Source organism: Phyllobates terribilis, unplaced genomic scaffold, assembly GCF_046119375.1.
Source record: "Phyllobates terribilis strain yellow unplaced genomic scaffold, ASM4611937v1 Scaffold_3__8_contigs__length_932513732, whole genome shotgun sequence".
Taxonomy (NCBI): domain Eukaryota; kingdom Metazoa; phylum Chordata; class Amphibia; order Anura; family Dendrobatidae; genus Phyllobates; species Phyllobates terribilis.
In genome coordinates this window covers 617,489,822-617,514,262 of record NW_027362763.1, presented here as the reverse complement: position 1 = coordinate 617,514,262, position 24,441 = coordinate 617,489,822, and the positions used below count along the sequence as shown (strand labels likewise).

At 44.6% G+C, this 24,441-nt stretch overlaps 1 protein-coding gene across 3 annotated transcripts in view; it reads right to left on the bottom strand.

Moving 5' to 3' along the window:
• THBS2 (thrombospondin 2) overlaps nucleotides 1-24,441 on the bottom strand; it is a 1,066,666-nt gene that overhangs the window by 123,491 nt on the left and 918,734 nt on the right. For all 3 annotated transcript variants that reach the window (XM_073671497.1, XM_073671496.1, XM_073671498.1), the window contains 2 exons: nucleotides 7,320-7,591; nucleotides 7,133-7,230 (listed from right to left, as the gene is read on the bottom strand). In XM_073671497.1, the coding sequence (XP_073527598.1) occupies nucleotides 7,133-7,230; nucleotides 7,320-7,591 (370 nt within the window). The remainder of the gene's footprint in view (nucleotides 1-7,132; nucleotides 7,231-7,319; nucleotides 7,592-24,441) is intronic.

Genomic DNA, 24,441 nt, shown 5'->3' with positions numbered 1-24,441 from the left:
GTGACTCAAATTTTATAACATTATTGTCACGATTTCACCATTTATGGTTTCCTATGGATGCTGTGAATGACAGCTCTACCACCCTATGGGATTGAGGGCTTGCTGAGCTGTCAGGATTGTGAGTGACAGCTCAACCGCCTAATCTGCGGCAGAGTTGTGACTATTGTGAATGACTGCTCAGCCATCCTATCTGACTGGGTCTGTGGAATGTCCACCATGTGTCATCTGTTCAGGGTGATTATAGGGCTATTTAGAACTCTGATAATGGTCAGTCCATTGCCAGTTGTAGCTTTGCTCAAGTAGTGTGTGTTTTCTCCATGCTTTCAGTTGTATTCTGATCTTGGATTTAACTTTGACCATCTGTTTGACTTACCCCTTTGTCTTGATCCACTACCCTCCTGATACTCTGCCCTCGGACTGTAACCCGATTACGCTTTTATCTTTTCCCTTAGTCTATCACAAGCTCTCTTGGTACTGACTCAGGTACCTCTTGCCTATTCTGTCTCATGAAAAGTCCATGAGTAGTGACTAGCGTCACATTGAGAAGTGACTAGTGTCACAACTACACTGAGACAAAAGAGACCAGTGGAAAAAAGCAACCATGGAAGCAAGGAAACCTTTAAAATCTCCAATATGACAAAACATCTCATTAGGAGGCAAAGGAACAATAAACATATATGAACCAACTAGAAGAATAAAATGCTTTAAAAAATAACTTATAATGAGACTCGTTTAAAAGTATATCAATATATCAATATATATATATATATATATATATATATATATATATATATATATATATATATATATATATATATATATATATATATATATACACAGAACCCTTAAAAAAGGGACTGAAAATGGGTTTATATATAATATAGCTCCCCCCATATAGTTCTGGGGTTCATCAGGGGACCATATATGAAAGAAACCTCAGTGGAACCAAGGGCTGGATAGTGCTCCAAACCATACAACACTTGGATCCATTGAGGTCTCCTTTCATATGTGGCCCCCTGTTGAACCCCAGAACTGAGGGGGGTAACACATCAGGACAAAGGGATCTGACAGACAAATGCTACAATTAAGATAAGTTACTTTCTTGGGACAATGAATATTTATTGTGGGTAACCTGGTAGGGTGGACCCTATCTGTGGAATATGCAAGGGGGATTTTTTTCAACATGAAAAAAATTGGTGAAAAGTAGTCTTTAATTTCATGTTGCAATTTCTCATTTTTGTAGAGTTCTCATGTATATGGTCCAAGCTTAATTGGATCCTGAAGCTTAGGGGAGAGTCAGACAGCCACATAATTCAGACGGAGATCGCAATGCTCAGACTGGTCATCAGCTCTCCTGACCCAAGCGTGACAGCATGTACTTCTATGCAGCTGTCATGCATGGGTCAGGAGAGCTGTGGCCAGTCCAAGCAGTTTGTTGTGATCCTCGTTCAAGTTATATGGCTGTCTGACTCTTCCCCACCAGTAAACTGAAATTCACCTGTACAAATTAGATATAGCCAAAAATGAAGAGATCCACTAATTATATAATGTGTTAAGGATAATTCTAATGTTCAGTGGAAAACTAGGATGTATTGATATCTGACAGAGGTCTTGACTAGACTCTCGTTTGCAAATTCCATTGCATGTTACAGAAAAATGTTATGCAGCTTGCAACCAAACCCTTTGGACCCTTAATATAAGTGAACAGGCATTATTGGGAGCCACAGTTGTCCATTGGGAGATAAATCTGTCAGTGCTTTAATTATGTTTTTCATCACTATTATAAGGCGGCGGTGTTCACACTGTGCAGTAACTGAGTCAGTGACCCAAGCAAGTCCAACATAAACAGCTTTTATTCAGCAACTCACGGGAAAAACAAATTCCTCCGGTTCGCAGCTGGGTTAACATAAGTCCATAACAACAGTTGCCTTGGGCAATGGCCTTGCCGGGCTGATCAGAGCCTTACGGGTGCAGAGCCTTCCCAGGAGTGGGTTCAGTTACACACAGGCCCGCCGAGCTTTCCTTAAGCAGGGTTTTTAAAGGACCTGTGGCAAAAGCCACTGAAAAACCTGAGTTGGAGGGAGGAAGCCGCCCCACTGCTTTCCTGTAGCGTCCTCCAAGAATTGAAGGCCCTGCCGGGTTTTACTTAATCTGCTTTAGCCAGATAGCATGACCAGGTTAATGCTCACCTTCATTCCTGCATTACAGCCACAGCTGTGTCTGTGACTGCAATGCACACCAACGGGTTTAATAGGTCTCTGTACACATTCTGGGGAATATATAATGTCCCTCGTATATGATCCCAGTCACTGCCTCACATATCCCCCCCCCTCTGTTCAAACTTGTGGGGTTGAACATTTGTCACCATACAGGGTACCCGGGACAGGGCATCCGCGTTTGCCTGCAACTTCCCAGCGTGATGTTCTACAGAGAAACTGAAGTTTTGCAGTAACAGAAACCACCTGGTGACTCGCGCATTCCTCTCCTTGGCGTTCCCCATCCATACCAAGGGTGAGTGGTCCGTCACCAAGCGGAACTGACGCCTGAGCAAATAATAACGTAGCGATTCCAAGGCCCACTTAATAGCCAAACACTCCTTCTCTACCACGCTATAGTTTTTCTCCGCTTGGGTAAGCTTTCTACTCAAGTAGGTGACTGGGTGCTCTTCACCATTCACTTTTTGTGACAATACCTCTCCTCGGCCTACCTCCGAGGCATCTGTCTGTACAATGAAGGTTTCCTTGAAGTTGGGGTTGATGAGGACCAGCTGTCCACACAGGGCCAACTTCATGGACTGAAACGCTTCTTCTGCCTGAGGGTTCCACTGAACCATTACCGATTTTTTTCCTTTCAAGAGATCGGTCACGGCCGCCGTTCTCCCAGTAAAATTAGGTATAAACCAGCCGTAATACCCAAGGATGCCAAGGAATGCCCTCATCTGTTTTGTACTTGACGGTTTAGGCCAGTTTTTAATGGCCTCAACTTTATTGATTTGGGGCTTGATAACTTCTCGGCCAATCACATGTCCCAAATATCGGGCTTCCTCTAGCCCTATCGCACATTTTTTTGGGCTTGCACCAGCACCGCTTGTACCTGGGATAGGTGCGTATGCCAGTCGGTGCTAAAGATGATGATATAATCTAGCTATGTGGAAGCGTACTCCTGATGAGGCTTGAGCACTATGTCCATCAGCCTCTAGAATGTCGCCGGGGCCCCATATAACCCAAAAGGTAAGACCACATAGTGATATAGACCCTCCGGAGTTATAAAGGCGGTCTTTTTCTTCGCTGATTTCGTGAGAGGTACCTGCCAGTCACCCTTGGTGAGATTGAGCGTGGTAAAGTACTGGGCCTGCCCCAGTCTCTCAATTAGTTCATCCACCCTGGGCATTGAATAAAGGTCCAACTTCGACACTTCATTTAATTTCTGGAAATCGTTACAGAAGCGTAACGATCCGTCTGGTTTCAGGATTAATACGATGGGGCTAGGCCACTCACTCCGCGATTCCTCGATGACGGCTAACTGGAGCATTTGCTTTACCTCAGCTGTGATGGCTTGCCTCCGGGTTTCAGGTACCCGGTACAGTCTCATTCGTACTCTTACCCCAGGTTCGGTGACAAAGTCATGTTGGAGAACCGTAGTCCTACCCGGTAGCTCTGAGAACACGTCGGTATTTTGCTCCAACAGCGAGCGACCCTCCCGTCATTGCTGTTTAGTGAGCATCACTTATCTTGACCTCACCCCCGGATGCATCCCTGGCTGAAGGTAGAGAGCTCTCTGGCGGCATGCCCGGAGTGACGTCTGTAACTAAACACTCCCGATCTTTCCAAGGTTTTAGCAAGTTTACATGATAAAGCTGCTCAGGTTTCCTCCTTCTGGGCTGATACACCCGGTAATTTACCTCCCCCACCTTTTCTCGAACTTCATATGGCCCTTGCCACTTGGCCATGAGCTTACTCTCGGCTGTGGCTATCAGATGTTCTTTCACGATGGGCATGACCGCCACGATCCAGTCCTGCATACTAGCCACGTGTTCAATTATACTACTATGTGGAGTCGACTCTTGTTCCCACGTCTCTTTGGCTATGTCCAACAGGCCCCTAGGGTGTCTGCCGTACAATAACTCAAAGGGAGAGAACCCTGTGGAAGCCTGGGGTACCTCACGGACGGCGAACATCAAATAGCGTAGCAACATGTCCCAATCCCTTCCGTCCTTAGAAACCATCTTTTTTAACATGGACTTGAGGGTTTTATTGAACCATTCTACTAGCCCTTCGGTTTGAGGGTGGTACATCGAGGTGTGCAATTGCTTTATTTTTAGCAGTTTGCACAGTTCCCTCGTCACCTTGGACACAAAAGGGGTCCCTTGATCCGTCAGGATCTCCTTAGGTAGCCCAAGACGACAGAACATGGCAAACAGCTCCCGTGCAATCAGTTTCGCCGAGGTGTGGCGTAGCGGTATAGCCTCCGGGTACCGGGTGGCATAGTCAACAACCACCAGTATATGTTGGTGACTACAAGTGGATTTTACAATGGGCCCTACCAAGTCCATTGCAATCCATTCAATCAGTACCTGTATCACTGGCAGAGGTACCAATGGGCTACGGAAACTTGTGGTGGGTGTGGTCAGCTGACATTCGGGGCAGGATTCGCAATACTTTTGGACCTCCGCGTAAATGCCCGACCAAAAGAACCGCCGCAAGATATGCTCTTGTGTCTTTTTAACCCCTAAGTGTCTACCCAGCAGGTGTGTGTGTGCCATCTCTAGAACTGCCCGACGGTACGACTGAGTTACCACTAACTGTTCAACGACCTCGTCCCTGATTTTGTCTACCCTTTAGAGCAACTCACCATTGACCACCATGCGTGGAAACACAGTATCCGCACCAGGCTGTTGTGCTACACCATTTACCTCTAACACCCTTTCCCGTGCCCGAGTCAGGGTGGGATACTGTAGCTGAGCTGTCCCACACGTGCCCCTGGACACTTCCAGCTTGGGGATCGATGGGGTCTCCTTGACCTCTCCTACCAGCTTCTCTATGGGAAACCAGTCGGGGTAACACTCTGTCCCTAGGTTGGACACCCTTACGACAGGTACCCCTGACTCGGGTTCTTCGGGTACAGCACCCGTAATAAATTTTACCGGGGGAGAGTTGTTTTTGTTTTTCCACAGGGTTCAGAACAGGTCTCTACCCAACAAAGTCCCATAGGGAAGAGTTTTTACCACCCCCACCACATATTTCGTGTCCCCATATGGTGTGGACAAAAGTACCTCCACAGTTGGGTATTCTCGGAGGTCCCCATGGATACGCACAACCCCGACTCTCCGTCTACTGGGGTTGTCTCCTGCCACCAACGACTCATGTACCAAAGTCACTAGGCTCCCCGATTCTAGGAGGGCCTCCGTGGGGTACCCATTAACCAGTACCTGCCACAGTTGGGGTTCACTGTAAGGGGGGGTCGGCACTCGCAATGCAGATGGTCTGGGCATACATTGAGACCCGGCGGGTATACCTGCAGTCCATGGGCTCTGTAGTCAGGGGGCAGTTAGCAACCACATGTCCCGGCCCCTGACACCGCCATAACACCTAATGGTGGAGGCACTGTTAGTTCTTGTGACCGTTTGGGAGGTAACGGGTCTCCTGCCACTCTCACTCCAGGGTACCCCTTCAACACGGGTATGGTGCTGACTGTCCTCAGTAAAGGGACGAAACCCCTTTCCCGGTTCCTGGGTTGGCAGGGTCCGGCGTGACAGCCGCAAGGGGGCAGAGTCCCGTATAAAGTCCTGAGTGGCCGAGTACCACTCGATAAGGCTGACCACCTGGTCGAGGGTGCCGGGGTCCCCTTGCCCCACCCAACGTTGGATAGCGGCCGGCAGAGTCCTCACCAGCCGGTCGACCACCGTCCTCTCCACCATCTGGGCTGGAGTCAAAGTCTCAGGCTGGAGCCACCTCTTTACCAGCTGCAGAAGGTCATAAGCCTGAGACCGGGCGGGTCGGTTCTCCAGAAAGGTCCATGAAAATATGCACTGAGCCCTCACGTATGTATTGACCCCCATTCGGGCAAGGATCTAACCTTTGAGCCTCTGGTAGTCCTGGGTGTCCTCCCAACTGAGGTCGAAGTAGGCCTTCTGGGCATCACCGACCAAAAACGGAGCCACTCCGTCCGCCCACTGGCCGGCTGGTAGGTTTTCCTGCTCTGCTATGCGTTCATAGATGGTCAGGAAGGCTTCCACGTCATCCTCCGGTCCCATCTTCCTCAACGCTGAGCGAACCTTGTCCCGGGCCTCTCGACGTTCTGGGGCTTGTGCCGTCGGCGTCTCCCGCAGGGCTATGAGCTGCTGCACGATCAGCTCATTGGTGTGCTGCTGCTGCATGAGGATCAATTGCCTTAACAGTTCCTCCATTGTGACCACGGGATTGGGCTGAAAGGTGGCAGGCCGGATTGTGGTCATGCAGCTGCTGGTGGGGTATGCCTCAGTCACAATGCCCGCATTCTCCACCAAGCTGTAAGGCGGCGGTGTTCACACTGTGCAGTAACTGAGGCAGTGACCCAAGCAAGTCCAACATAAACAGCTTTTATTCAGCAACTCACGGGAAAAACAGAAAGTCCTCCGGTTCGCAGCCGGGTTAACATAAGTCCATAACAACGGTTGCCGTGGGCAACGGCCCCGCCGGGCCGCTCAGAGCCTGACGGGTGCAGAGCCTTCCCAGGCATGGGTTCAGCTACACACAGGAACGCTGAGCTTTCCTGCTATGCTCCTAGCAGGTCCCAACATTGAACAACACTAATCCTTAATGGAGGGTTTTTAAAGGACCTGTGGCAAGAGCCACTGAAAAACCCGGGTTGGAGGGAGGAGGCCGCCCCACTGCCTTTCTGTAGCCTCCTCCAAGAAATGAAGACCCTGCCGGGTTTTACTTAATCTGCCTTAGCCAGATAGCCCGATCAGGTCAATGCTCACCTTCATTCCTGCATTGCAGCCACAGCTGTGTCTGTGACTGCAATGCACACCAACGGGTTTAATAGGTCTCTGTACACATGCTGGGGGATATATAACGTCCCTCGTATGCAATCTCAGTCACTGCCTCACACTATGAACAGAAAAACAGAATTCACATTGCAGGTCTCTTACCTGATATAACCAGTTTTGGGTCTGTGAGTCAGATGCCATCTATATGCAGTATAATCTTTCCAGCCTATATTCTTGGGATCATGCCACAATGTTCTAACCTAAAAAGTTATGATTCATGCTGTTAGCACAAACTGCAAGAAAAGCATAATCTTCGGTAACAATAGTTAGATATTAAATGTATTTATACCTCTCCTGGTGTATTTCCAGTATGCCAAAGAGCATTTCTTAAGTGTTCGCCAGTGCCTGTTGTAGAATTGACTACTTTAATGGAAACTCCAGAGTTACCATAGGCCCTGGATGGTGTATCTTCCCAGTATTTCTGTGTGATTTGTTTCCACATAAGAACATAAAATCTGCTGCTAGACTGATAACCAAACACAAAGCCAGCGTAGTCATCATCCCGATCTGTGTTCACAAAAAATGTTCCACTGAAATCCACTGCACTGAATTCATCATAACCTAAATGACAAATAAACAATCACCTTATTTTTCACAAAGCACAGTGAACTTATACTTATTGTTAATATATAGACTAAGCTCAACAAAGTTTCTTTACTGTACTTTAGTGTATTTTTTCATCTATATTATCTCTCTGTGTATCCAGATTCACATAGCTGAATAGGTGGTCTTATTCTTAGACAGCTAAAACTAAATTTCCCTGCAGCACTTTGCTTCTCCTCAGTGCTTCAGACGACCCTCTCACTCTAAGAAAAAGCAGTAGTTTTCTACTTTTGGTAAAAAAAACTTGACTTTAATAGAAAACTTGATTAAAAAATGTTGGATTCCAAAGTTATAACCACAAAAATAACCACAAAAGTAGCTATGCATTTTAGATGCACTTCAGCGTACTGTGTCCAAGCTACAATGTAAGGGAATATCGATGGGTGCAAAGTATTCCCTGTCGTTGGCGAATTTCGTGATGTCATTTTGGGAGATGAAGTTTTTCAATTCTGTAGATAACCCCCTTTTCTTTTAGGTTGGTCTGGTATGGCAGATACATAAATGATCCCTCTTCATTTGGGGGGAGGTGTATATGCCATACTGGACTTTTTGAACTACATGAACAGTAATCCTTATAATCTTAAATTCATTTCTATCTTTCATATTTCACACATTTCCTTTCTTGATTTACCTTTTTCAGGTTTACATAATAACATTATTTTTACTGCAACACACATAAAACCTATAACAGGAAATACCATTTTTCATGCTAACAGTAGTCACCCGAAACATACTATTCACTCAATCCCAGTAGGGTAATTCACTAGAATAAAGAGGAATTGTAGTCAAACTCACAGTTCTACAGAAGGAAATTGAGGAATCAAAACAGAGATTATTCAAACTAGGATATCCCCCTTGGATTTTGGTATAGTCCGGAGAAAACAATGTTTGGATTTAATTGAAAACGAAAGAAACATCACAAATAGGAATACCAAATCAGCCAAACCTGAAAAAAACTATTTTTTCAATACAATATAGCCCTCAGCTTGTTCTCATAAAATCAACTATTTACAAATGTTTGCCCCTTTCAAACGAGAATCCGACCTTATTTTCCATTCTAGAACTAGGTTGCTCTATAATAGCCAAGAGAGCTACCACGATAGGCAACTTTGTTTCTCCCAGTTTATTTTCCTCACGGGTAAATCGTGAAACATGGTTAAATTATAGGGGTTTCTATAAACGTGGTACAAGCCAATGTAGAACATGTGCACGTATCAATATTATTATTATTTATTATTATAGTGCCATTTATTCCATGGCGCTTTACATGTGAAAAAGGGGTATAATACAAGAACAATTACAATAATCTTGAACACAATGTGACAGCGACTGGTACAGGAGGAGCGAGGACCCTGCCCGCGAGGGCTCACAATCTACAAGGGATGGGTGAGGATACAGTAGGTGGGGGAAGAGCTGGTCGTGCAGCGGTATGGTGGAGCGGTGGTTACTGCAGGTTGTAGGCTTGTCAGAAGAGGCGGGTCTTCAGGTTCCTTTTGAAGGTTTCCACGGTAGGCGAGAGTCTGATTTGTTGGGGTAGAGAGTTCCAGAGTAGGGAGGAAGCATGGGAGAAATCTTGTATGCGATTGTGGGAGGAGGAGATAAGAGGGGAGTAGAGAAGGAGATCTTGTGAGGATCGGAGGTTGCGTGCGGGTATGTAACGGGAGACTAGGTCAGAGATATATGGAGGAGACAGGTTGTGAATGGCTTTGTATGTCATGGTTAGGGTTTTGAACTGGAGTCTCTGAGCAATGGGGAGCCAGTGAAGAGATTGACAGAGAGGAGAGGCTGGGGAATAGCAGGGGGACAGGTTGATTAGTTGAGCAGCAGAGTTAGGATAGATTGGAGGGGTGCGAGAGTGTTAGAGGGGAGGCCACAGAGCAGGAGGTTGCAGTAGTCAAGGCAGGAGATGATGAGGGCGTGCACTAGTGTTTTTGCAGATTCATGGTTGAGGAATGTGCGGATCCGGGAGATATTTTTGAGTTGGAGTCGGCAGGAAGTGGAAAGGGCTTGGATATGTGGTTTGAAGGGGAGTTCAGAGTCCAGGGTTAACCCAAGGCAGCGAGCTTGAGGGACTGGGGAGAGTGGGCAGCCATTGATGTTGATAGATATGTCAGTTGGGGGGGTTGAATGAGATGGCGGAAAGATGATGAATTCTGTTTTGTCCATGTTAAGTTTTAGAAATCTGGCAGAGAAGAAGGATGAAATAGCAGACAGACATTGTGGGATTTTGGTTAGTAAGGAGGTGATATCCGGTCCAGAGAGGTAGATCTGTGTGTCATCAGCATAGAGGAGATAATGAAAGCAGTGAGACTCTATGAGCTGTCCCAGGCTGAAGGTGTAGATGGAGAAGAGCAGGGGTCCTAGAACTGAGCCTTGGGGGACACCGACAGATAGGGGGCGAGATGAGGAGGTGGTGTGTGAGTGGGAGACACTGAATGTCCAGTTTGTTAGGTATGAGGAGATCCAAGATAAGGCCAAGTCTGTGAAGCCGAGAGATGAGAGAGTCTGTAGTAAGAGGGAATGGTCCACTGTGTCAAAGGCAGATGACAGGTCTAGGAGGAGGAGGACAGAGTAGTGTCGCTTAGATTTGGCGGTTAGTAGGTCGTTGGTGACCTTAGTCAGTGCAGTTTCAGTAGAATGGTGCGGTCGGAAACCAGATTGTAGGCGGTCAAAGAGGGAGCAGGAGGAGAGGTGGGAGGACAGTTCAGAATGGACTTGTTGTTCCAGTAGTTTTGAGGCATAGGGGAGAAGTGATATGGGGCGATAGCTAGACACAGAGGATGGGTCAAGGGAGGGCTTTTTGAGGATGGGTGTGATTGAGGCATGTTTGAAGCATGAGGGGAAGACACCAGTTGTTAGTGACAGGTTGAAGAGGTGGGCTAGGGCTGGGATGAAAATGGTGGTAAGGTTTGGGATGAGGTGGGACGGGATTGGGTCAAGTTTACAGGTGGTGAGATGTGATTTGGAGAGTAAGGAGGAAAGTTGATCTTCAGAAATGGTGGAGAAGGTGGTTTTGGAGGAAGAGGGTTGAGTAGGTGTGGAGAGGGGCTGTGGGGGCTTTAGGCAAAAGCTTTGTCTGATGGTGTCAATCTTCTGCTTGAAGAATGAGGCAAAGTCTTCGGCTGAAATAAGAGGAGAGGGAGGAGGCACTGGGGGACGAAGGAGAGAATTGAAGGTGTTGAATAGTTGTTTGGGGTTGTGAGACAGGGAGGATATGAGAGATGTGAAGTATGTTTGTTTTGCTGCAGTGAGTGTGGACTTGAAGGTAGTGAGGGACTGTTTGAATGCGATGAAGTGCTCATGGGAGTGGGACCTTTTCCATCTATGCTCAGCAACCCTGGAGGCCCGTCACAGTTAGGCTGGTGTGCCAGGGTTGTCTGTTGATTGTGCAAGCCTTGGTATGTGTGAGGGGGGCGACCGAATCGAGAGCTGCAGCAGTTGTGGTGTTGTATAAAGTGGCAGCAACATCTGCATCATGTAAGGAACTAATGTCTGTAAGAGGAAGGAGGGATTCAGAGAGTGAGTGTAGGTCAAGGTGTTTGAGATTTCTGCGAGGGTATGCAAGTTTGTGGAGTGGGGATTTTTGCCCCGGGGAGGAGAGAGAAGAGAATGTGAGTAGGTTGTGGTCAGAGAGAGGGAGAGGTGAGTTAGAGAGGTTAGATAGGGAACAGAGGCGGGTGAAGATGAGGTCTAGTGTGTGGCCGTCTTTGTGGGTGGGTGTGGAAGACCACTGAGTAGGACCAAAGGAGGAAGTGAGGGATAGAAGCTTAGAGGCAGCTGAGAGGGAATTGTTAATGGGGATCTTAATGCCGCCCATGAGGATAGTGGGGATGTCAACGGAGAGGAAATTAAGTAGCCAAGCGGTGAAGTGGTCAAAGAAAGTGGTGGTTGATCCTGGGGGGCGGTAGATGACAGCGAGTTGGAGGTTGGAGGGGGAGTAGATACGCACGCAGTGCACTTCAAAAGAGGGGAGAGTAATTGAGGGCGGCAGTGGGATATGGGTGAAGGAGCAGTTTTCAGTTTTCTGAGAGGAGGAAACCTATTCCTCCATCGTGCTTGCCGGTGGGGCAGGGGGGGGGGGGTTGGAATCCGCCATAAGAAAGTGCAGCAGGAGAGGCTGTGTCGGAGGGGGTGGGCCAGGTTTCAGTGATGCCGAGGAAGGAAAGCTTGTTAGTGATGAAGAGATCGTGAATGTAGGAAAGTTTGTTGCAAACGGAGCGAGCGTTCCATAGAGCTCCTATTAGTGGGACTGGGGAAGCGGGGGGTGGGCAGATGGGTATAAGGTTAGAAGGGTTACAAAAGTTTGAGATAGATCGTGGGTAGGAGGTGGAAGTGATTGTAGGGATGTGGTGAGGAGGGCCAGGATTTGGAGAGATGTCACCGGCAGCAAGGAGAAGCAGAGAAAGCGTTAGTAGGTGGGAGCAGGAGAGGGCATGAGGTGGCTGTCTGTGTTTGGAGGCAAAGGATTGGGGCTATGGATAAATGGTAGAGAAATGAGGCCACAAGCTATGGAGATAATGATAGGGAGATAGTAACACATGTGTTATATATTACCTGTAGATCATATATTACTTGTAACTTAGAGGTCCTAATCTTGTGAGGGTAGATTGTGGATAAGGGTGAGGAATAAAGTAATCCTTTATGTCCTGTTGGAAGACGATTGTGGAAAGGCTACATGATACCCTGTATTCCTAGGAGCCAGGAGGTTTAGGTCACAGATGGGAATGGGTAACATTCAAAGGTGACCAAGGTCAGGTAGGCTCCTTAATGGAGTAAGTAGAGTTCAGGGTTCTGATGCGCGGATATGACGTTGATTAATGCCTGGCTTGGCACAAGTGATAGTCCTGAGAGTTAAGTTGGTATACCCCCTGGAAGGGGTAGCTGGATCCCTTGGTGTAATACACCCTGATTAAAAAGGTAGTTAAAGTTGGTGCAGATAGAGCGTAGCAGCGCTAATCCAATGATCTGAACGTGGTAGGAGGGTATCAGCTGGGATACTACATCACTGTATATGGTTATTGAACATGAAAAAGGGTGCCAAGTGGCTACCTGCTTCTTACAAAACCAAAATAAACTGCTGGAAGACCAAATCTCCTTAATTAAGGACTGTATGCTTTTCATTCTTTCTCATAACTATTTTAAACATGGCGAGCACTACTACACCCAGCAGTGGGGCAAAGCGAAGGGGACCAGGTTCACGCCCAGCTATGCTAACCTGTACATAGGCTGATGGGAAGACACTACCTTTTATAACCTGGTCCTATGGCATCGATTTATTGATGACATTATCTTCATTTGGTCTGGCAATCAAAAATCCCTTGATGACTTCTTAAAGGAGATCAACCAAAACGATTTCTTCCTACAATTTACCTCAGCCACGAGTACCCAGCAAATCAATTTTCTTGATCTCAACATTCACATAAGTGACAACCGAATCCATACCCGTACCTACACAAACCGACAGATTCAAACAGTTTAATTTCCCTAGATAGTTGCCATCTCCCCAGTTGATTACTATTATTCCCAATAGGCAATCCACATGCTTACACATAAACTGCTGAAACTTGGATTACTTTAAGAAGCAGAAATACTAACCACTAGGGGGGCGTGGCCTGGCCGGACATGTGAGTGGAAGTGTGCTAGAAGAGCTCTTGGGATAACTAGCCTGCCGGAGGATCCACTGGGCCCCTAACTTCATAAAAAGCCGTATTACCCCTTCTATACACTTCCATGCACTTACCGGTGTGCATAGAAGGAGCGATCATGGCCAGAGGAGCAGCAGCAAGACGACGGGGAGCAGCAGCAGGAGGGAATGGAGACATCCAAGATGGCGCAGGTTCCTCAGCAGCAGGTACCATAACAAGGAAGTCAGTGGCTGCAGGCACAGCACTGAGGCAGGCTGGCTGGCTTCACTAGAAATCCAGATACAGAAGCCTGCACTGGAAATGAGGCACAAATGTCTAAGCATTTCTCTGTGCTCTCACAGGAATTCAATAACACTGCTGATAAGGTCTCTGCAAATTTCTGTGCCCTGCAGCCTCAGACAGAAATCACTGCTTCCCACCATAATACAGATCAGCAAGTTAATGAACCCACAATAAAAAATGTGTTTATGGCTGTAATAAAGTATGGATCTGCTTAGCAGTCAGATGGGAGAGATTAAAGAGGAACATTCTTTTATGAGGCATGGGCTACATAAGATTAACGAACGCACTACAGCAGCAGAGGGCAGAATCAGTGATTTGGAGGATAAACAGTCTCAGATATCACAGGACTGCCAGAGACATGACAGACAAATAATGGCCCTATTAGCTGAAGCAGATGATTTGGAGAACAGACTCAGGCGAAATAATATAAGAGTGATTGGTGTCCCTGAAAAAACTGAGAGCAATAATCCGAATGAGTACTTTGAGACATGGTTACATTCTTTGTTTGGGACTGATTGCCTGTTTGCCCTCTTTGCTGTGGAAACTGCGCACAGGGTGCCAACCCGGCCATTGCCACAAGGGGCTCCTCCACGTCCAGTATTAATAAAGCTGCTGTACTACAAAGATAGAGATGCCTTCCTTAAGGCTGCCCATGATAAAGGGGACATTTCTATTAACGGCCAAAGAATTTCCCTTTTTCCGGATTATTCCATTGACGTTTCAAAACGTAGGGCACAGTTTCTTGATGTAAAATGAAGGCTGCACATTCTGCAAACCTCATACTCCTTGATTTACCCTGCGAAACTTAGAGTGGAGGGTCTGGGAGAAACTTTCTTTTTTGAACATCCGAAAAAAGCACTCAGTTGGATTGATCTGAATGAGCAGGATCCGTCAAAATCAGTAACTTTGAACCTGGATAATTAAAGATATACATCAGCGGAGTTTCCTAATTGACTGTTGGGGTCATATCCTTTACTGCCTAGCCCATGGCCCAGTGGACACAACTATCCTGAGCTATAACAGAATATTACAGGCCCCCAGGAAGTGTTTAACCCTTTTCGTTTTAGGTTGATTGTTCACTTGCATTGTATAGGGCTACAGGGTGGACTGGTGCCTTTCTTCATCCAGATTGAATGGATGGATTAATGTTTACTAGTTTAAATGTTTTTCTGGGGTTTTTGTTTCTATAACTTGTTGTCTGGTTCTGCAAATACTAGCGGTCAAGCCGACTAAGTGGAAATACTGTAAAGAGGGTTATAAAAGGGAAGAGAAAGGCAAGATACCTTACAAGTCACCTGTATTTTTCAATCCCTATATAACTAGATATAATAGCTGATAAAGTAAAATTCCTTTCATGGAATGTCAGATGTCTGGGGGACTCCTTAAAGAGAGCGGCGGTCATAGAACATATCCGGGATCACCTGCTTGCAGTGGTGTGTCTGCAGGAAACGCACTTTGAGAAAAATAGTGTTGTGGGCATGAAATATTCATGGATAGGCCACAGCTTCCACTCTACCTTCTCCACATATTCTAAGGGGGTAAGCATCTTAGTACATAGGACTATCCCTTTTGAATTAATTGATTCCAAGATAGATGGAGAAGGCAGATTTGTGGGCATCCACTGTAAAATATATACAAAAGAAATTCTACTTGTGGCAGTTTATGTTCCTCCTCCATATAACAACATCAGAACTATCATTAGTGGAGATATGGCATCTCAAATATCCTAACACTAGACAATTTTCCTGCTATTCTAAGACACATAAAACATTATCGCGTATAGATATGGTATTGGGCACAGAACATATTTCCCCCTTGGCGAGAACAGTGGAATATTTGCCCAGAGCTCTATCCGATCATTCACCCTTGCTGACTACTCTTTGTTTTTTACCCAGGCCGCTGGATTCTCTGACTTTGTGGGCCATAAATCCCTTCTGGCTTCAAATTATAGATATTATACTGATCACAACTACCTTAGAATTTATTTTAAGGAAAACGATAAACGAGTGTCGAAAAACACATAATGGGATGCCATGAAAGCGTGCTTACGAGGAGTCTTAATACAGGCGATTAACAGATCCAAAACTAAGACAAAATAGTTTGGGGAATTTTACAGGATAGATTTAGATCTACAGAAGAGAAATTTGTATTAACCAGAGTAAAAGAGGACCTGATGGAGTGGGGAGAGGCACAAGAAGCGTACACCACACATCAAGGAAAAAGGTAAAAACAAACCCATGTTTGCCCAGACACACTTCTTTGAGGAGGGGGAGAAGGCAGGACACTTACTGGCCGTGATAGCAAGAGCCTAGATGGGAAGTTTATTTATTGGTGCTTTGAAAGACAGGGAAGGAGTGGTAGTAAACCAGACTGACAATTTGCTAGAATTTTATAAAGATCTATATACATCCAAACTGCAATTTAAAAGAGAACAGATCTTATCCTACTTGAGTGAAATCAAACTACCGACATTCAGCAGTAAAGATCAATAATTATTAAATAGACCACTACAGCTGGAAGAGTTACAAATGGCAGTAGCCTCTATGGCTAATAACAAATCCCCAGGATTAGACGGGCTTCCCACAGAAATATACAAATTTGGAAATATTCTACTTCCCCACTTACTGGCTACCTTTGAGGAAGCGGTGAGGGGGGAACTCTACCCCATTCAATGCAAGAGGCGGTGATAGTAGTCATACCTAAGCCAGGTAAAGACCCTTTAATCCCTGACTAATATATGTCCATATCTTTATTGTCAACTGATGTTAAAATTATTGCCAAGGTTCTGGCATCTAGATTGAATACAGTAATTTCTACAGTTATCCATACTGACCAGTCAGGCTTCATGTCTGCTAAATCCACAGCTGTTAATATCTGGAGATTATTTCTTAATCTTCAATTGCCGGTGGATGGTGATGGGGATAGAGCTGTATGTTCTCTGGACGCCACTAAGGCATTTGATTCTGTTGAGTGGGAATATTTATGGGCAGTGTTGGAAAAGTTTGGTATAGGACCTAGTTTTATTTCATGGCTTAAATTGCTGTATGGTAGGCCGATCGCTAGAATACGGGTAAATGGACCTCTCTCCGGCTTTTGGACTGAGTAGAGGTAAGCGGCAGGGGTGCCCGTTGCACTGGCCATTGAACCCCTGGCATCGGTTATCAGGGAGCATCCAGGAATAGTTGGGTTTCGTAGAGGGAATAGTGAAGAGAAGGTCGCGTAATACGCTGATGACACGGTATTATTTCCGTCTAAAACTTCTGAGTTCCTTCCTATAGCAATCGAAACGATAGAAACATTTGGAAAATGCTCTGGTCTGAAGATAAACTGGAGCGAATCAGTCATACTTCCATTGGATAATACAGATGAGAATCCTTCCCACTACATTAACTCGGGTTTACAAGTGGTATTGGAGTTTAAATACTTAGGCATCACTATATCGGCAAAAATAAATGATTATGAGAAGTTGAATCTTGATCCAGTCTTAATTAAATTTAGAGGTAAACTAGGCGCCTGGTCTAAGTTACTGTTGTCGGTTGTGGGCCGTGCTAACCTGGTCAAAATGATCTGGATGCCACAATTGCTGTATGTTCTACACAACTCCCCAATATGGATAAATCAGAGACTTTTCTTTAAAGTCAGTCATGAGTTTAGAAAATTAATATGGAGCAAACAGACTCCGAGAATTAAACTGGAAACATGGCAAAGAAACAAAACAATGGGAGGGCTTGTGGTTCCTAACCCATGGGTATATTATGTGGCATCTCAGCTTCAACATATTCGGGGATGGGATGACCCTCGGGGAGGGGGAGCTCAGCGTATGTTGCTACAGCATTATTTCCAATCAGATAAACTCTATGAGGTATTGGAGGCACATAAGTTAGGGACACATGGAGGCAAAATACAGACTATGTCACAAACTTTGGGGGACGGTGAGAAAATTAGAAGGAATAGAAGGTGTTTCACAATTTACTTCATTATGGAACACTCCATGGCTTCCAAATCTAAACCAACTGGTGGGATTTGGCTCCTGGAGCGCCAAGGGTTTAAACAGACTTAATCAAGTGCTGATAGGTGATGTGATTAAAGAATTCTCACAGCTGCGAAACCAATATGGGCTTCCTCACTCTGAATTCTATAAATACTTACAATTTAGGCACGCATATCGGGCGGAAGGCATTGTTCAGGAAGGAGTGGTACCCGGAAACTCAATAATACAGAGAATAGCTAATCTACACAGTTCTCATGGACTGATCTTATTACTTTATAACATTCTCTTAGACATTATATTGACAAACCAGCCGATGCGATCGAAAGAGAAATGGGGGAGTGTAATGGGACCCATAGAGAAAAATCACTGGTCAGATATACTGGAAAGAGTTCCACAGCTGTCTTTAAGTGAATCCCATAGACTGTCCCATATATATGTGATACACCAGGTATACAGGACACCTCAATTCTTATTTAACATAGGATTTCGTTCAAGTCCCCACTGTCCTAGATGCAAAACTAACATAGCAGATATGCTTCATATGATGTAGAACTGTCCTAACTTGGTGTCCTTTTGGAAGAGTGTTGTAGCAATGATTAACAGGGTTTATTCAATTGACGTAGAGCTTTCCCCATTAGTATGTATACTGGGATGTGTTCAAGATCTGACTATTGAGGAGTACGGCAAAATTGCGGTGACACGTATGTTATATATGGCAAGAAAATTGACAGCCCAAAAATGGATTGCAGATCAGGAGCCTATGATATCAGAATTTATTGACAAAGTTAACTGGCTAGTAAATTTGGAAAAAGGGATATAGCATCTCTTTTTAGGTATCTCTAAATTTTACAAGATATGGGGTCTATGGATTGATGGCTCTGGTTTGACATCTAGGGAACTGAGGAGATTTCGCCACGGCTTGCTTTGAGTTACGTTTATATGATGCCTCAAGTTAAACTTCTTTGAAAATTAATAAAATGTTAATAGTACTTTCATAATTGGATTGACTATTGTTACTATGTTCAAATATTTGTTAATCTAATTATGCTGGTTTTGCAGAGCCACGTTGTATAAATAACTCATGTTTAATGCTTCTTAACATTGGAGGGTGGAGAACTTTGTTTCTCCAATATTTGTCTGGTTGTTGTTGTTTTTTTATTTTTATTTTTACTTTTGTGAAAATCTTTATAAAAATTAATAAAAAACATTTGATTTAAAAAAAAAGAAATACTAACCACTAAATTTCAAAACAAAGGATACGATTCACAACTTCTTACCAGAACTACAAACATTGTAAAATCAATACCACGAGATAATATTCTGAATAGTCCCAAAAAGGATACTCAAACAGCTGAGAATGACCTCAATGTACCTTACAACTTCAACACCCACCTTTTAAAGAGAATTATTAAAAAACACTGGGATATCTTGAAAGAGGATTAAATTATTGGCGAAAGACTCCAAAAGAACCCTCGTTTTATATACAGAAAAGCATGTAATCTAGGAAGCCTGGTCGCCCCTACAGTCCAAAATCCTCCATCCAAAAAAACTGGTACCCTCCCCTTCACTAAAGATATATTAGGCTTCTTTCCATGCCAAAAATGCACCGTATGCAAGAAATTAAACCTGAAAAAAACAAAAAACTGTTAAAGAAGGAGACGAGACACACACCATATCTGATTTCATCACATGCACTACCAAAGAGGTAATTTACTGCATAAAATGTCCTTGTAAAAAACTATACATAGGCAGAACGAAACACCCCATGTATACCCGCATCAACGACCACCTATGTAATATTAACAGTAAATTTGATGGTCATCCACTATCAAAGCATTTTGCTGAAAAACATGGGGGTTCCCTAACTGGAACCCAGGTTACAGGTATACAAAAAGTGGAAAAACAATGGCGCAAAGGCGACTATCTAAAGAAAATGTCGTATGTGGAAAGTAAATGGATTTTTATTCTTGATACTTTAAAGCCAAAAGGACTGAATTCAGAAATAGAGCTGTACGCCTTTAATGATGATTGACAACCCATCAACTGCTCATCACATGTCAGCTCAAATACTATACAAGGACCTACTATGAATTTTTATTCTTGAGACTCTAAAGCCAAAAAGGATTGAATTCAGAAATAGAGCTGTACACCTTTAATGATGATTGACAGCCCACTTTCTGTTGCAGGCACCCATCCATCATCACATGTCAGCTCAAATACCTATATGACCTATTAATGCCTAGGGATCACCTCTGAAGAAGGAAACCTCCCTATGCTTCCGTACCGGTATCCATCACGTGACAATTACGTCAATCAAGTCCTCAACGGCTGTTGTGCGTACAGCGAAGGTCCTCCTGTACATCGCTGAACACTGATATCCGGAGAGCAGGTAGGAGCATCAGGTTTCCGGCCAGGACCCTCCCTCGCACCTCTCCTCCTCACGCTATCTACTCCACCTGCGGTCTATCTAAACGCTGCAAAGAACTATATAGTTACCAGGAATGTTCCCACGCAGGCCTGTATACACTGGGAGTCTACTACCGACGGGACAAGTTCAGCAAAACTGTGAGTTACCAGCTGATTTCCTCCCAGCTGTTTCCCTCCCACCACGTGTAGATCCTAGGACTAGTGCTGCTGCACTCTATCAACACCAACTTTAACCGCCTTTTTGATCAGGGTGTATTACACCAAGGGATCCAGCTACCCCTTCCAAGGGGTATAACAACTTAACTTTCAGGACTATCACTTGTGCCAAGCCAGGCATTAATCAGAGCCATATCCGTGCATCAGAACCCTGAACTCTACTTACTCCATTAAGGAGTCTACCTGACCTTGGTCACCCTTGAGTGTTACCCACATCCATCTGTGATCTAAACCTCCTGGCTCCTAGGTATACAGGGTATCATCTAGCCTTTCCACAGGCATCTACTAACAGGACATAAAGGATTTCTTTATTCCTGAAAACTAGTGTGGGTATCTCACCCCTATCCACAATCTACCCTCTACGTCACAGGTAATACAGTTATATGAAAAAGTTTGGGCACCCCTATTAATCTTAAGCTTAATGTTTTATAAAAATTGGTGTTTTTGCAACAGCTATTTCAGTTTGATATATGTAATAACTGTTGGACACAGTAATGTTTCTGCCTTGAAATGAGGTTTATTGTACTAACAGAAAATGTGCAATCTGCATTCAAACAAAATTTGACAGGTGCATAAGTATGGGCACCCTTATCATTTTCTTGTTTTAAATACTCCTACCTACTTTTTACTGACTTACTAAAGCACTTTTTTGGTTTTGTAACCTCATTGAGCTTTGAACTTCATAGCCAGTTGTATGCAATCATGAGAAAAGCTACTTAAAGTGGCCACTTGCAAGTTGTTCTCCTGTTTGAATCTGCTCTGAAGAGTGGCGTCATGGGCTCCTCAAAACAACTGTCAAATGATCTGAAAACAAAGATTATTCAACATAGTTGTTCAGGGGAAGGATACAAAAAGCTGTCTCAGAGATTTAACCTGTCAGTTTCCAATGTGAGGTACATAGTAAGTAGAGATGAGCGTTGTTCTACTCGAACTGTTCGCCAATCTCAAATTCGAGCTGTTTTGGGCGGTGTTCGAGCCGGTCGGCGAACACGAACAATTTGAGAAAAATTCGGCTGTTCGAGGTTATGTTCGATAACTGTTCGTGCACCAAAATCATAACTGGATTTTTTCTCAGTAATGATGAAAATTAATGTTAATACGCAGTTTGAGTGTACAGCGGGGCGGGGGGAGGGGCAGGGGATGGATCTCTGCAGGAACAATGAAGATCTCCATTTTTTTTTCTCTTTCCCGCATTTGCAGTGGGGAGGTGCAATCTGTCAGCCTATCAGCAGCGCACACACGGAGCGAAGTGCTTTTTTTCACACAAGCAAGGGCATGTGTGATTGGCAGTGTATGTCACATGTCCTTGCCCTATAAGACCAAGCCATTTTCCCCGTCGCCACCATTTTCTCAGTGCTGCAGCTGCGTGTTAGACGGCACCGCTGTTGCTGTGTGCGCTATACCTTGTTAATTTCAAGCCAATTTTCGCACAAATATACAGATAGCTTGGGAGTAGGGAATAGTTGTGATTGCCGTCCTTTTAAGGACTAGGTTACAGCATTTCCTACGACTTTTATCAGGCAGGTCTGTGCTCTTAAATAGATAGATTGTGGGAGTAAAGACTAATTGTAATTGGAGTCCTTTTCAGGACTAGGTTACATCAGTTCCTATCAGTTTTTTGCCAGGCAGGTCTGTGCCAGTGCTGTGCAAGTTTTTTTCACAGCATTTGGCTGAATCTAGCAAAGCTAATCCTTTTTGGCCTATTGCAGAGTGTGTTAGTCAGTGGAGTAGCCTATCTGTGTTGCAAGATATACCACCTGTGTATAGAATACCAATTTTTTTACTGCACCTAGTGAAGTAAAATCTTTTGGGCATAGCATCATTCTATTAGTCCATCTATACTGACCTCCATCAGGTTGCAAACTGAATATAATTTTTTTCTGCATCTAGCTCTGAAAAAATATTTGGGCTTCTAGCAGTGTGTGGGACTTGGTCTATTAGTCCATCTATACTGACCTCCATCAGGTTGCAAATTAAAAATAATTTTTTTCTGCATCTAGCTCTGAAAAAATATTTGGGCTTCTAGCGGTGTGTGGGACTTGGTCTATTAGTCCATCTATACTGACCTCCATCAGGTTGCAAATTAAAAATAATTTTTTTCTGCATCTAGCTCTGAAAAAATATTTGGGCTTCTAGCAGTGTGTGGGACTTGGTCTATTAGTCCATCTATACTGACCTCCATCAGGTTGCAAATTAAAAATAATTTTTTTCTTCATTTATCTCTGAAAAAATATTTGGGCTTCTAGCAGCGTGTGGGACTTGTTCTATTAGTCCATCTATACTGACCTCCATCAGGTTGCAAATTAAAAATAATTTTTTTCTGCATCTAGCTCTGAAAAAATATTTGGGCTTCTAGCAGTGTGTGGGACTTGGTCTATTAGTCCATCTATACTGACCTCCATCAGGTTGCAAATTAAAAATAATTTTTTTCTGCATCTAGCTCTGAAAAAATATTTGGGCTTCTAGCAGTGTGTGGGACTTGGTCTATTAGTCCATCTATACTGACCTCCATCAGGTTGCAAATTAAAAATAATTTTTTTCTGCATCTAGCTCTGAAAAAATATTTGGGCTTCTAGCGGTGTGTGGGACTTGGTCTATTAGTCCATCTATACTGACCTCCATCAGGTTGCAAATTAAAAATAATTTTTTTCTGCATCTAGCTCTGAAAAAATATTTGGGCTTCTAGCGGTGTGTGGGACTTGGTCTATTAGTCCATCTATACTGACCTCCATCAGGTTGCAAATTGAATAAAAAAAATTTCTGCATCTAGCTCTGAAAAAATATTTGGGCTTCTAGCGGTGTGTGGGACTTGGTCTATTAGTCCATCTATACTGACCTCCATCAGGTTGCAAATTAAAAATAATTTTTTTCTGCATCTAACCCAGCCAATAGTTTTGGCCTAATACCACAGTTTGGCCACTCAGCTCTGCTCGGTTACCATCCATTGTTTTTTTGTGCAAACAACTCCAGAGTTGTGAATTAGTTAACCACCAAAATGAGTGGAAAAAGGCCTGCTGCTGGTGGAAAGGGGAATAGGCGTGTTGGGAAGGGGAAAAAAGGTTGTGTCCGTGGGGTAGGTGCAGAAGAAAGACCATCTTCCAGCCAAACTAAAATGTCTACTTCTTTTAGCGGACAATGTGATAAGATCCCTTTCTTACGGCCACGCCAATCGTTACAAATTCCAGATGAGGCACAAAAACAGCAGGTGCTTCAACGGATATCAAGTGCTCCTTTAAGTGGGCTCTCCTCCACATCAACTTCAACATCACAAATACTCCAGTCCTCAAAGGTGTCACCCAAATCGCACTTGCTTCCTCACAGCTCCCAAATCTCCAGCTGCCCGTCTGAGTATGAGGTAGAACAGATGGTTGAGTCTGCAGAGCTGTTTACTCATACTATAGCCTGGGAATCAGAGGTCGACTCCAGCGCTTCTGTGAATCCAGACGAGGAAATGATCTGCACTGATGCCCAGAATCTTTATGAGTCGGATCCAGGACCAGACGCAGAAGGTTCTGACCATAATGTAGACCCTCATTCCCAAACTGTAACTCCTGTTGGTGGAGACAATGAGGAAGACGATGATAAGACTCAAATACCTGATTGGAGCGACAACTTTAGTTTTTTGTCAGGGCAGGAACAGGTTGGCTCTGAGGACGACGGGTGTGATAACGCACAGGGTGATGATGATGAGGTCGGAGATCCCACTTACTGTCAACCCACAGTCAGCCAAGAGATGAGGTCAGCAGAGGAGGTGGAGGAAGATGCTAGTGACGACGAGGTCAGGTTGCGCCTTCCTGGACAGAGACGTAGTACTGGAAGCACGTCAACAACTGCATCCTCAAACACAACTCTGCCTCTCACCACAAGTCGTGGTGGCTCTTCAGGTCGCATGGGTGCTAAGCCTTGCATAGCCTGGGCATTTTTTCAGATCGATAAAGATGACCCAACTCGTGTTATCTGTAACATTTGTCAGCAAAAGCTAAGTAGAGGCCAAAAAATACATAGTTTGAGTACTTCATGCATGAACCGGCACATGGACATGAAGCATAAGTTGCAGTGGGAAGCTCAGTGTGCTACAATGCGGTCTAGCCGGCCGGGCCAAACACCGTCTGCCATATCTTGTGCATCCGCGGCCTCTTCATCCTCTGTGACTGGGGGGACAGCAGTCACACCTGTTTTGGGGCGCAGACCTGCCACCTCTTTACCCGCAACAGCCAGCGTGATTGGCAGGTCATCATTTTCTTTGG